Source organism: Saccopteryx leptura, chromosome X (assembly GCF_036850995.1).
Source record: "Saccopteryx leptura isolate mSacLep1 chromosome X, mSacLep1_pri_phased_curated, whole genome shotgun sequence".
Classification (NCBI taxonomy): Eukaryota; Metazoa; Chordata; class Mammalia; order Chiroptera; family Emballonuridae; genus Saccopteryx; species Saccopteryx leptura.
This window is the reverse complement of record NC_089516.1, coordinates 14,844,194-14,858,839: the sequence shown is the minus strand read 5'-3', so window position 1 is coordinate 14,858,839 and position 14,646 is coordinate 14,844,194. Positions and strand designations below refer to the sequence as shown.

General features: G+C 40.6%; 1 protein-coding gene across 1 annotated transcript in view; it reads right to left on the bottom strand.

The window, feature by feature from the left end:
* PHEX (phosphate regulating endopeptidase X-linked) overlaps positions 1-14,646 on the bottom strand; it is a 214,145-nt gene that overhangs the window by 55,156 nt on the left and 144,343 nt on the right. The window contains exon 13 of the mRNA XM_066357073.1: positions 8,678-8,755. Coding sequence (XP_066213170.1) covers positions 8,678-8,755 — 78 coding nt within the window. The remainder of the gene's footprint in view (positions 1-8,677; positions 8,756-14,646) is intronic.

The window sequence follows — 14,646 nt, the reverse complement described above, 5'->3', positions numbered from 1 at the left end:
GGGCTATCATCGGTTAACCCAGTCTTCACAAAGCCATGACATTTCATCTCAGTGATTTTTTTTTAAAATGAAAGCTCAAAAATCAATATGGTCATTTCCGGATCACAGTAAAAACAAAAACAATGAAACAAAAATGAGAGAAGCTGCAGTAATTTATGATGTGTTTTTTGCTTAGTAACTGAAAAATCTCCTTTAACCCTTACAGAACATATCATCTTAGGTTGGGAATTTCTTGGCCCATGTGATTCTTTGATCTTTTCTAAAATATGTACTTTATTTGTCACATAGGTTCTTCTAATGACATTTAGTTTCATCAGCTCAAACCTCTTTTAGCTTAGATGATGTTTTAGTCAAACGTTAAATCCAATTTACTGCATCAACACTTGGTCATGAAGGAAAAAAAAAAGCTATTCATTCAGAGACTTATTTTCCACCCCAAGCAAAACTGAGTCACTAGAATAACTTAATTATAAATAGAATTTATCTATTAACACTCAAAAATGCTCTGGTCACCAAAAATTAATGAAATTACAGAGGCAAATCATAGATTACAGTTGCACAGGAATACCGGAAGTTGTTGGCTCACAACAATGTTGTCTATTAAAACAAAGAAACAGGCCCTGGCCGGTTGGCTCAGCGGTAGAGCATCGGCCTGGCATGCGGGGGACCCGGGTTCGATTCCTGGCCAGGGCACAAAGGAGAAGCACCCATTTGCTTCTCCAACCCCCCTCCTTCCTCTCTGTCTCTCTCTTCCCCTCTCACAGACGAGGCTCCATTGGAGCAAAGATGGCCCGGGCACTGGGGATGGCTCCTTGGCCTCTGCCCCAGGTGCTGGAGTGGCTCTGGTCGCGGCAGAGCGACGCCCCGGAGGGGCAGAGCATCGCCCCCTGGTGGGAAGAGCCGTTGCCCCTGGTGGGCGTGCCGGGTGGATCCCGGTCGGGCGCATGCGGGAGTCTGTCTGACTGTCTCTCCCCGTTTCCGGCTTCAGAAAATTAAAAATATTAAAAAAAAAAAAAAAAACAACAAAGAAACAGACTAACTGATTCTTTTTGTGTGTGACAGAGACAGAGAGAGAGGGACAGATAGGGACAGACAGATAGGAAGGGAGATAAGAAGCATCAATTCTTTGTTGTGGCACCCGAGTTGTTCATTGATTGCTTTCTAATGTGCGCCTTGACGGGGGGGGGGGGGGGGGGGGTGACCCCTTGCCCAAGTCAGCAACATTGGGATCAAGCTGGTGAGCCTTGCTCAAACCAGATGAGCCTGTGCTCTAACTGGTGACCTCGGGGTTTTGAACCTGGGTCTCCTGTTCCAGTCCGACACTCTATCCACTGCGCCACTGCCTGGTCAGGCCATAATTAATTCTTGAGTTTCTTTTTTGGAAGGAAATGGCAGACAGTTTCAGTTCTATAGGCATTCTATCTACAAAATGAGCAGTATTTAACCAAAATGTTGTAAATAATACCTGTATAAAATTAAAAGCAATGGCTTATAATGATGTCTTATACTTTGGTTTTAAAATGTAATACTATAGCAAATAAAATCAGAAAAAAATAGGCACTTGAATAATCAAATAACAGAATAATCAAATTATCATTACTAATATTTTGTAAATTTAAGCAATGAGACTCCTTTAAAAGTAGGAATTAAAATACAGCAAGTGGATATATAGGAAATCGACAAGGATTACAATACAGATAGGAATGTGTATACACAACTTGACGATTATATATTTGACAGCGGCCTACTTGTTGGCCAATGTCTGGCTTAGGTTTATGTCTTCCAGAACATACAGTGGGCACTCATTGTATCTGTAGAGCAGCTTTTGTTGGTCATTTATCTTAACAATCTTTCCAGAGGGCCAGATCAAATATAAAGAAAGGAGTAAAATAGCTAAAAGCACAAGGAGAAAGGCAGGAATGAAAGTATCAAGTCCTGGCATATTTAAGTATCTACTCAACCAACAAGTTATAAAGATATGACTTTAAATTGTCCTTCCCTCTATCCTCTTGTAGGAGTAGCTGATAAATTGTGGTATAATCACATAATGGAAAACAACACAGTAGTTTAAACAAATGGTCTATGCATGAACATGAAATAATCTAAAAAGCAATGCTAAGACAAGTTGTATGTAGGAGAGAATTTAAAGTTTTATGACATGTAAAATAATGTTGTGTGTTATTTACAGATACATAGCTATGTAGCAAAAGCACAAAGAAATGTATGGAGGCCTGACCAGGTGGTGGCGCAGTGGACAGAGCATCAACCTGAGATGTTGAGGACCCAGGTTTGAAACTCCAAGGTCGCTGGCTTGAGCATGGGATCATAGACATGACCCCATGGTCGCTGGTTTGAGCATGGGCTCATCTGGCTTGAGCATGGAATCATATACATGACCCCATGGTCTCTGGCTTAAGCCCAAAGGTGGCTGGCTTGAGCAAGGGGGCACTGACTCCCCCCCCCCATCAAGGCAAGTATGAGAAAGCAATCAGTGAACAACTAAAGTGCCATAACTACGAGTTGATGCTTCTCATCTCTCATCTCTCTCCCTTCTTGTCTGTCTGTCTCTTTGTCTCTCTCTCTCTTGCACTAAAAAAAAATGTGCGGGAATGATAAACACTGAAGTCAAAAGTGTTTATAACTGGGAAAGGAGGTAGGCAGGGAGGAAGGACATTAGGCCAATGATGATTACACAGAGACTTTCCAATGTATCTGTTTTATTCATTTAAAATGTGTATATGCATTTATAAAGCTAATATGGCATACATGTAATATCTGTTAAAGCTATTCAAAATATTATTTTACATACTTTCCTAATATTTGAGATTCTTCGTCATAAAAAGAAACCTTACTATCAATTGAATTTTAAGACGGATGTTTATACTCAGCCTCAGAAGAAAGAGAGTAAGCTCCTAGTTTTAGGAAGCAACCTCATCTAGCAATTCTAATGCATTCCTGGATTGTATGGTTTTTAAAAATGTTCCCACTGTTCAACCCTGAGCTTTTTCCATTTGTTCCCAATAAAACTCTGCCAGAACTCTCAGAATCCGATTGTAAGTGAGAGAAAATTCAGATATGTTCTTGGGTTCAGAACACTTTCCAGGAAACTCTCCCAAAGGAATTTCCTTCACAAATATTAACTTTTTTTATTGGAATATCAGTGGGGTCAGTTGTTACTTGAAGATGAGTTTGCTATTCGTAGGATTATCCTACTCATTTGAGAGGGAAACCTTGACATTCAGCTTGTTTTACAGATAGCAAATGAAAAAGCATCCAAAATTTTCCTAAAGAAGAGTCCCATGTCTAAAATCACTTCAACTAAATGAGGTCTACCACAGCCATGAAAATAACCATGAGGAGCAAAACTCAGAGGTAAGTAATTACAATTTGCTAACAGCTTATCATCTATGTTTAGAAGAACAATTTAAAAACTGTTTTATTAAACTGAGAATATTTGCTATTTCTAAGCATGGCTTAGTTGCTCTATTCCATTTATTTAATGGAAGTCACAGGTGATAAGTGACAAATTTTACTTTTTCCCATGCGACCAGTTAAGGATAGGGGTCAAAAGGGGCCAGTTACAGTTATTACCTTGTGATAGATGAGACTTTCAATCAATTCCATCTTCTGACTTTTCAAGTGAGTGACCTTTGGAAAACTAATTGGGGCTCTTCTGTCATTCTCTAGGAATAGCTGTCCAGATCATAAAATTTAGGGGAATCTGAATTTCTCACCAAATGTCACAGATTAAATAGAGGAATAAAGCTATCTCCCCGCCACAGGTGAAGAACATGCAATAGGGCAGAACAAGGAAGTGTGCTCAGCTTCTGTGCAGAATTGCTATGTACATGTTGATTAAACACTACATAAGCCAACAGGAAGTATAGATTCTAGATACTCAGAGATGTATCCAAATATGTATAACAAAGATTTTATATTACGCAATGAAATTTCTGAATACTTAATGGATCCAAAGTTCATATTTATATTTCCCCTTATTTAAACAGCAAAGTAATATGCAAGATTATTTTTGCATAGATGGCTTTACCCATAAGTAGTGTGTGGGTGTGAGTGTGTGTGCATGCACCTGCATTCAGCATGTTTAACAACCTACACACACGGTACACTGTGGAAGGTGAGGTAGCAGTAGTTAGTACACCAGCCAGGAACTAGATGGAGCCAGATGCCCTATCATCACCACCAAGAGGAAAGGGAAGTCTGGGTCTGCTCCGGCCAGTGGAGTACTCGAGGTGAAGGCCAGAGTGTGGACTTCCAGAGGGTGGGCTGGAAGGCTGGTGGGCATCCCCCTCCAGCGCCCACTCTTGGCTCTCCAGGGCCATGCTTGCCAGAGATCACTTGGGAGAGCCTACGGCAATATTTTATTTTGATTTTTTCCTAAATAGTACAGAAGTATTTCAATGTTTTAATAACATGCCACCTAAATATTACCTCACTGTTGCATAATGGCAGTAGCACTCTCTGTCATTTACACACATATAACACACACAACACATATAAATATAAATGTTTATATATTTATATTCACACACACACACATACACACCAGTGCACCACTGCCCAGAACAGACCAAGACCCACCCCGGAGAATATTATGTGGGTTGACATACTATCCATATACCTCTATATGCATATTAATATGTTCATGTTTGTTTATATCATTCACCAGAAACACTGATCTTTTCTGAAAAATTACCCGTATCCAATTCCCCTAAGTAAATGCAGGTCAGCTTTGATTCAGACTCGTCCCTACTGCAGTTCTCCACTGGCTTTCACAAGAATGAGTGGCATGCCTAGTGCCGGTTATTTACCTCCTGTGTCTGAGACACAGGCCCACCCTTTACTTTGTCCTGTAATGCTGGGGCCGAGCTTCGGAAAATTCTGCTTCCCAGGCTCCATTGCCAGTTGGCTCCTTGCCAGAAGGCAGACTGTGGGAAGCCAGCAGGTGGCAGGAGGGGAAAGGATGTTATGCTTGGTCTCTTATTACTCTGTCTCCCCCCTCTCTCATCTTCTGACAATGACTCTGGAAGAATCTTCATGCCCTCCTCCACAGCCCCAGCTGCAGTGGCAGTCCTCCTGTGTTTTCTAAATGATGGGGCTGTCACTGCTTCCCTTTTGTGCCCCTGGACAACGGTGGTAGTAGCTTCCCGAAGTCATGAATCCCTGGGTTACCTCACCTTCCCAATTTTTGCCTTCCAATCCACATCCTGTATTAAATCTCCTCTCCTTGAAACACCTGTTGTGGTTGTGGCTTTCCCTGCCAATACAGCAATCTTTCCAAGGTTGGTACCATACCACTCGTGAGTCTGTCTCCACCAAGGATACACAAAGAAACACTTAAGGAGGTTAATTTGAAGAGGAACTGGAGCCTACCTTTTCAGGCTAACTAGTGGGCTTTCCTGCATGCTACTGGGTATCACATAAAGGACATTTCCTTTCTTTTTGTTCTTTTCAAAGAAAGATTACTATTCTGAAATAAATTTTGGGGTATCTCAATTTACCTTCTTTTCCTCAAAGGGGGGGAAAGAACACATTTTCCTTAATTCTTTACATTTGCCTCTAAGTCCTTTACCATTTGCTCTTATCTCTGCACAGGCCCAACTTCAGTTTTCAACCTTTCTCCTTGACCTTTATCTGATCCATTACCTAATTGCCTAGCCTCTTCCTTTTGCATTTGTACTGGTGAGTCATATCTCCACCTGTGTCAAATAAACTGTCTGTAACAGCCTCTCATGCTCAGAGCTTGTATAACCAGAAATTTCTTACCAGCCCTAGAGTAGTCCTTATCTACATGTTTCTCCAAACTGAAAACACAGTCCTATTGTGTACCCACAATACTTGAGTCCTTTTGCTATTAACCTCAGTGGCAGTATCATTATCACATCAAGTGTCCTTTACCTATATTTTCAGGTTGGATTTTATTCATTTTCTCCATTGATTTCTGAACACAAATGTATTTTTATTTCGTATATTTGGATTTTGTTCCCGTCTGTTTTTGAAAGTGTTAGAAACTCTTGGGTGTAATTGCGTCTGCTTTGGCAATGAGTCACACAAAAGCCATTTCTTTACAAAAGTGCTTAAAAATCTTGGTGTCTAATGGCTTCCGTTCAGGCCCTGAAGAAATGAGGGACCATACCCAACACTGCATCCTGTTTGGCATCTGGTTTCTTTCCACAAAAGGTACTGCATTTGGTGAGTCCTTAAATTCGGGGCACTGATTTTAAACAGCAGCACACTGCCAAAAAAACTTGATCAACTAAAATACTGCAAGTGAGCCCTGAATGCTGTCTTACTTGATTAAAGGTTGAGACTATTCCATTTGCACAGCCTTTTAAATCAATTTGAGGCACCTGGATACTACATGCGTTAATTCATAATGACTTTTCCCAACCTAAATAATTTATTATCATAAATGCAAACTGAAGATGTCATAACTAACACTTATATTGTGTTCACTGTGTACCAGGATCAGTTCTATTGATAAAGACTTGAAATATGTTAACTTACCTGATCCCCACAGCAGCCTGGTAAGGGAGGGGTTATTACTATCTCCATTTAGACACGAAACTGAGGCACAGAGATCCTAGGTCACACTGTTAGTAAGTGGTCATCTGCTACACCAAACTTCCTCTCAAGCCTTCTTATCTTTATCTTTGACTTGAAATATTTGCCAATCCTACTAAGGTACTCCGTGCCCTGGTGATGCTCTTCTTATCAGTGACAGTGCTCATACTGATCCACAGAGCAATAGCTATCACTTATAGGGAGCTAATATATGTTCCAAACATTGTGCTACGTGCTTTTACATTTATAGAATCTCACTTAATCATCCTAATACTAAGACTAGGTTATTATTGTCCCCAGCATCCAGCTAACCAAAGGGAAGTTAAGTGAAGTTATGTAACCTGCACAAAAACCAAACAACTAATAAGTGAAAGAGGCAGAATCACTCTAAAGTCTGTGCTATTCACCACTTGCTAACATGACCTGCCCTCTTCTCTTCTCCCTTCCAACTATCTCTAGGCAAGCAGTCTGCACAAACTCTTCAAACTCACTCCTCTGTTCCTCCAGTGAGGCTGCCTGACAAGGACCCTGCAGAACCCCTTCTAAGACTACAAGCAGAGCTTCCTGAGTTCAGTTTTTGGCTTTGACACTCTGAGTGGACTCAGGAAATCACCTAATTTCTTTTAGTCTCTACATCCTTTCCTGCAAAATGGTGCTAAGCACCATCTACTTCAGATGAACACTGTGGGGCTTACAAGATAACATACATGGATGTGTCAAATGCATCAGTATTATTTTTTTTTCTGAAGTAAGAAGCAGGGAGGCAGTCAGACTCCCGCATGCGCCTGACCAGGATCTATCTGGCATGCCCACTAGGGGTCGATGCTCTGCCCTCTGGGCTATTGTACCACTGTGGCCGGAGCCATTCTAGGGCCTGAGGTGGAGGCCATGGAGCCATCCTCAGCGCCCAGGCCAACTTTGCTCCAATGGAGCCTTGGTTGTAGGAGGGGAAGAGAGAGAGAGGAAGGAGAGCGGGAAGGGTGGAAAAGCAGATGGGTGCTTCTCCTGTGTGCCCTGACCGGGCATCAAACCCAGGACCTCCACACTCCAGGCAAACACTCTACCGCTGAGCCAACCGGCTAGGACCTGCATCAGTATTCTTAATTCTCATAATAATAGTGAGATTTTTCAGCATCAAAACAATGTATAATTAAATGGGCTGTTCTGAGCTTTGGGATTCTGTGAAGCATAATTATCTTCCTCCATAGCAACTGGATCAATACTTTGGAAGGTCATATCTTGGAGCCCAAAGGAGAAACTTTATAATTAAAGCCTTCTTTCACTTTTGAATAATCTTGCAAAATTTTGATATTCATCTACAAAGCTGGGATTGCTTTCAGTTATGTGACTTGTCAAACCTCAATTTCAGGAAAGAACTACACCTTAGAACCATCATTATTTAAAGAATTTTTAAAAATCTACTTTTTCAAGAATATCCAGTAAGAACAGAGGTTTTATGAGGAATCAAAGTTCTATATCAGAACTATTTATAGGAAAGGAAATAAGAGCAGCTGTAATTAGAAAGGCCTGTAATAAGTCTATCCACTAGAAAAATACATGTTCCAAAATACTGGAATAAAATAGAATTATTACTATTCCTCCATCACTAATGTACTGCAAATATACAGTCCAAATCACCCTAAATTATAGAGTCATATGTATATGCACTTAATTTGCAAAAACACTCATAAAGTTTAATGAAGTTAACTCTCAGCTGGTAGATTTATTACTAGTTATTTAATATGAATGCAGCACATAAAGATTGTTTAGTAACAAACATTATACGTTCCCCATTAGAACATGTTCACTAATTGTAATATTCGATTTGCCTAATTCTTTCCTGTATGATCGAATTAAGCCAAATCCAAGTCCATTTGCTTTATGGCACCTACTCAGCTGTAGGTTCTTGCTGAAACTTCGTTTTCAATCTGCTCTATCTCTTATGATACGCCTGGCACTTGAGGCCCATAGTTAGCCAAGGAATGAATCAAAAGTTGGTGCTTTCTGGCACCACCAGGTTTAATTGCTTGGACTTGGGTTAGTTGAAAGGCATGAGGCCAGTAAAACTTGCCAGAAAACAACATTTAGCACTTACTGCTTTGAGGTCTTCATTAACGTGAGTATCATTCATTATAAACTCAGGATAGCCAACTTTTGCCAAAACGGCCCTTGCCTATGAAAAGGAGAAAGAAAAATGATGTCAGAGTTTCAGCACTTAAATCATTAATAATCACAGGATGTAGGAAGCAACCTTCATCTGAAAATTCCATTTACTGAATATCTACTATATTCAACCCACTGTGAAGGGCAAAAAAATTTTAAGTCATTTCCCTAAACTACTAAAAAATATAGTGAATGTAGCAAATAACTACATATATATGTATGATAAAATAAAGGTTTTAATAGAAATAGACAATATTATTATCAAAATCCAGAACACAGACTATTCCCTCATGGGGAGAACACTTAATGGAGGACGGGCCAAATTGAGTCTCAGAGAACAGTTGGGATTTCAAAATGCGGAGCAGAGCAGAAGGACACTCCGGGAGAGGAAGCAGCAGGGGCCGAGTCAGGGAGATGGAAACAAAGGGCATGTGGGAGAGATGGTGAGTAGCTGCTTTAGTTGGACCAGAAAGCACGGGGGTGGGCAAGCAGAAACAGTACAGAAAAACTGGCTTGGGCCAGATCACAGGGATTCCCAAATGCCATGCTGAAGAGTCTACATTTCATTTTATAGATGACAGAGCACTAAGTATTTTTAGCAGCAGTAAAATGAGACAAGCCACCCTTCAGCAAGATTATCTGTGCACAAGATTATCTTGTGAATGACGCAAGATTGGAAGTAGGGGTCCAGGCTAGTTTAGGATGCATCACATCCATCCTTTTGATAGTCACGCTAATTATTCCCTGTGTTTTGCAGCATATAGGGAATGGAATTTTTAAAAATCACCTTAGGCACATACAAGGAGGGTCCACAGCAGGGACTGGCAAACTATGGCACTGGGCCAAATCCAGTCCTCCCTCCCCCCTACCTCTGTTCTTATAAATAAAGTTTTATTGTGACAGGTCCATGTCCACTCACATGTAATCTGTGACTGCTTTTGCACTACAATGATGTTGTTTGCTAGTCTGAACAGAAACCAGGTAGCCCACAAAGCCTCAAATACTTCCTACCTGGTCATTGATAGTAAAGGTTTTACAACCCTTACAATTCCAAGTGAAAAATTTTCCCACTCCTCTCCCCAGATGCTAGGTTTAAAAGAACAAAAAGCAGCTTACTCAAAGAGTAAGTACATTGTTGGGGATTTCCCCAAATCTGCTGGGTTCCCTTCAATCACTTCTGTACATCCTCCCCAGCATCTATGTTCTTTTTCTTTTCTAATGGCCAGCACCTGAGATGCTTTGCAGGTCCCTGGGAGTTCATTTGCCACCTGTCTCCAAACCCACCCCCACACCAGCAGCCCTCAGCAGACAACGGACGGTGCAGGAGTATGAGAGCCCAGCAATGCAGGACCGACTGCGAGGGAAAATTGGCACTCCAGAGTTCCACAGGACGAAGCATCTGAGACTTCCCCTGAAATCGCATTGCACCCTTCCCTGCCTGACTTTCTCCATTCCCACACTGGTTCCTCTTGGGAGCGCCTGCTGGATAAATCCTACATCACTTGCACACAAATCCTCATCTCCACCTTTACCTCCAGAAGACCCAACATAGGACTCCAGGCAACTTCAAGCATATTGGTTTATTCCAGCAAAGCAAAACGAGTGACCTTTGCACATTGTTCTTGGTAACGAGTTTTTTCCTTTACTTCCTTTCAATTTCCTTCAATCAAAAAATAAATAGAATAAGATAGTACATTTTTCTTATCTTCCTTGAGATAATTCAAATATTAAGTATCAGCGGAAACCTGAAACTCAACACTCAGAGAGGATTTCACAAGTGCCGCAGGACACAGTCATAATGGGTTTTGCTGTTCCAGAGACTCAAACACAGCGCAGATCAAATTCTGCTTCAAAACCCTGTGACAGTGAAAGCCTGATGTGACCCAGATACTAGATAACTAGAGGTTACAACACTCCCCTCAACACCAAGCAATTTATCATATGTCTATAGGTTACCTCATTCCAAATTGTTTTATTTTCCTCATTGTATTTAACACCTCACTGTATTTTATCATCTCACCACAAGTCACATGCATAACTAGAACAAATAAAGAGTTCCAGACAGTTTCCCCAAAATAAAGACATTTATAGGCTGAGTCATCCCCAACAGTTTTCTGAACACTGGTTTTTCCAAAGCACACTGTTGAATTATGCATTGTTTTACCACCTCATGCTCTGGGACACCCCCCCCCCACTGCATTATGGAGCTTCACAAAATCCATTCTCTTCTGCACCAGATATGCAGGTCATTGAGTTCTTTTTTTATTATTTATTTAGCAACATCATGATTGAAGAGAGCCAGAACAAAGATACGAAGAATCCCTATTCATCTCCCAAGGACACAAAGATGGAGTAAGGTAATAATACTAGTAGCAACATTGCCAACATGTGAATACAGTGCTCTTCTTCCCAAAATGTGCTGAATAAATTCCTTTATTCAGCCTGGCCTGTGGTGGCGCAGTGAATAAATCATTGACCTGGAACGCTGGGATTACCAGATCAAAACCCAGGGCTTGCCTGGTCAGGGCACATATGAGAAGCAATCAATGAACAACTAAAATGAAGCAACTACAATCTCTCTCCCTCTCTCTAAATCAATAAAATAAAAATCTTTAAAGATTAACCCAAAGAGGTTCATAAAAATGCCCAAGGTTAAATGCAGGGAGAGAATCTTAAAAGCAGCAAAAGAAAAGCAGTTAGTTACCTATAAGGCAGCTCCCATAAAACTTCCAACTGATTTCTCAACAGAGACTCTGTTGATCAGAAGAAAGTGGCAAGATACATTCAAAGTGATGAAGAAAAGAACCTGCAACCAAGATTACTTTACCCAGCAAGGCTATTATTTAGAATAGAAGGACAGAGAAAGAGCTTCCCAGACAAGAAAAAGCTAAAGGGGTTCAACACCACCAAACCAGTATGACAAGAAATGTTGAGAACATTATTCTGAATGAAATAAGTAAATCAGAAAAAGCTAAGAACTGTATGATTCCATACATAGGTGGGACACAAAGTTGAGACTCATGGACATAGATAAGAGTGCAGTGGTTACTAGGAGGAGGGGAAAGGAGTAAGAGGGAGGGGGCGGGGGAGGGACATAAAGAGGGACAAATACAAGGTGACAGAGGATGATTTGATTTTGGGTGATAGATATACAACATTACCAATTGTCCAAATGATGTAGAGAGGTTTGCCCCAAATCTATGTACTCTAGTTGACCAATGTCACCCTGTTAAATTTAATCGTCTAAATGAAAAAAAAATTTTTTTGGTAGGTAATTATATTTTTATTAAAATATGTTTTATTAAAATAATATTATATATTAAAAATTGTTTTCACTCACATTTATTCATAAACAAATTACATAATAAAATTTTGTTTACTTAAACAAATCATTTTTGTATTTAACATTTTTTAATTTTAATATTTTGTCCTGCCCGTGAAAAAAGTTTTCTTTCTAATCTGGCCCAGGGGCAAAAACTGTTCGCCACGCCTGATCTGGGTGCTAGGTGTGCTCATTGCTACTGAGGTGTTGGTGCTTCCGGGACCCCTAAGCTGACATGTATTTGTTTATATGTATCTAAAAATATTTCAATATATAACCTCTCTATTTATATTAAGCTAAACATGAATTCTTTTTTTATCTTATTTTTATTAATTTTAAAGCAGTGACATTGATAAATCAGGGTACATATGTTCCAAGAAAACATCTCCAGATTATTTTGACCTTTGATTATGCTGCATACCCCTCACTCAAAGTCAAATCATCCTCCATCATCTCAACACCAGAAAGACAAACAATCCAATCAAAAAATGGGCAAAAGAAATGAATAGACACTTCTCCAAAGAGGATATACAGATGGCCAATAGGCATATGAAAAAATGCTCAACATCACTAATCATTAGAGAAATGCAAATTAAAACCACAATGAGATATCACCTCACACCTGTCAGAATGGCACTCATCAACAAAACAACACAGAATAAGTGCTGGCGAGGATGTGAAGAAAAGGGAACCCTCCTGCACTGCTGGTGGGAATGCAGACTGGTGCAGCCTCTGTGGAAAACAGTATGGAAAGTCCTCAAAAAATTGAAAATTGAACTGCCTTTTGACCCAGCCATCTCACTTTTAGGAATATACCCCAAGGACACCATAGAACGGTTCCAGAAGGAGAAATGTACCCCCATGTTTATAGCAGCATTGTTCACAATAGCAAAGATCTGGAAACAGCCCAAGTGTCCGTCAGAGGACGAGTGGATTAAATGGCTTTGGTACATATATACTATGGAATACTACTCAGCCATAAGATATGATGACATCGGATCATTTACAATAACATGGATGGACCTTGATAACATTATACGGAGTGAAATAGGTAAATCAGAAAAAACTAAGAACTATATGAACCCATGTATAGATGGGACATAAAAATGAGACTCAGAGACATGGACAAGAATGTGATGGTAACAAGAAGTGGGGTGGAGGGGTGGGGAGGGGGCGAGGAAGGAGAGGGAGGGGTGGGGGAGGGGAGGGGAATAAATGAAAATATTTTATAAAAGGTTAAAGGGTCTTAAGAAGAAGATTTTTTTAAAAATCAAAACTACGAGTAATAAAATGGCAATAAAGACATATCTATCAACAATTACTTTAAATGCAAATGAATTAAATGTCCCGGTCACAAGACATACAGTGGGGGAAATGGATAACAAAGCAAGACCCTTACATATGCTGTCTATAAAACTGACTTCAGATCCAATACACACATAGACTGAACGTAAAGGGATGGAAAAGGGCATTTCATGACAATGGAAACAAACAAACAACAAAAGCTGGGGTAACAATGCTTATACCAAACAAAATTAATTCCATTTCTGGTTATTTATATAAAATACACAGACATCCTTATGTTCACTGCAGCATTATTTACAATAGCTAAGATATAAAAACAACCTTAGTGTCTATTAATGGATAAAGATGTGCATATAAACAATGGAATGTGACTCAACCATAGGAAAGAATGAAATTCTGCCATATACAACATGGATAGACCTAGAGGATATCACGCTGAGTGAAATTAGTCAGACAGAGAAGGACAAGTGACATATGGTTTCACTTATATGTGGAATCTAAAAATCAAAATAAATGAACAAACAGAACAGAAACAGACTCATAGATACAGATGATGGTTGCCAGATGGGTGGGGGTTTGGGGGATGGGTGAAAAAGGTGATGGAATTAAGAAGTACAAGCTGATAGTTACAGGGATATAAAGTACAGCTAAGGGAGATGATGTCAGAGTAATGGCGGGGTAGGAAGCAATACCAATAAATCTCCCCCAAAACTCAACAAGACCTTCAACCAGAAACAGAAAAACCTATCCTTGGAGCCTCCATATGTTTTGCAATACACCCAAAGGTATGGTCGAGCGAAAAATTGGCTAAATATATAACCAAACCCCAAAGGAAATAGGGAGTAAGAAATGCTCCGCCTTCCTCACTAACCTAAACAGGGCGGCTTTCACTGGGAACTGAGAATATAGAAACTAAGGCGGGCAAAGGGGGTGAATAGATCCAGGTCGCGGCACAAACGGCCGAACCAGGCTGTGACACGGAGATCCAAGCCGAGGAAAAACTGTTCCTGTGGCAACCCAGGCAATACAAGCTAACACTCGCACCAAACCCAGACAAAGAAAGACAAGTGGGGCAGCCATTTTCCCCGATCTCCTGGTCGGCGCGCGCAGATAGTGGGCTAGAGATTCCTTCCAAAGCCCCGGGAGTGGGCGCCCGTGTTATCCCACAGAGAGGCAGAGTCAGGGGCCTTTGTGTGGGCCAAAAGCAGAATCTCCGGACCGCCCCAGCACCCTGGGAAAGCCACGCACGGGGAGGGAGTGAGAACTAATTCCAA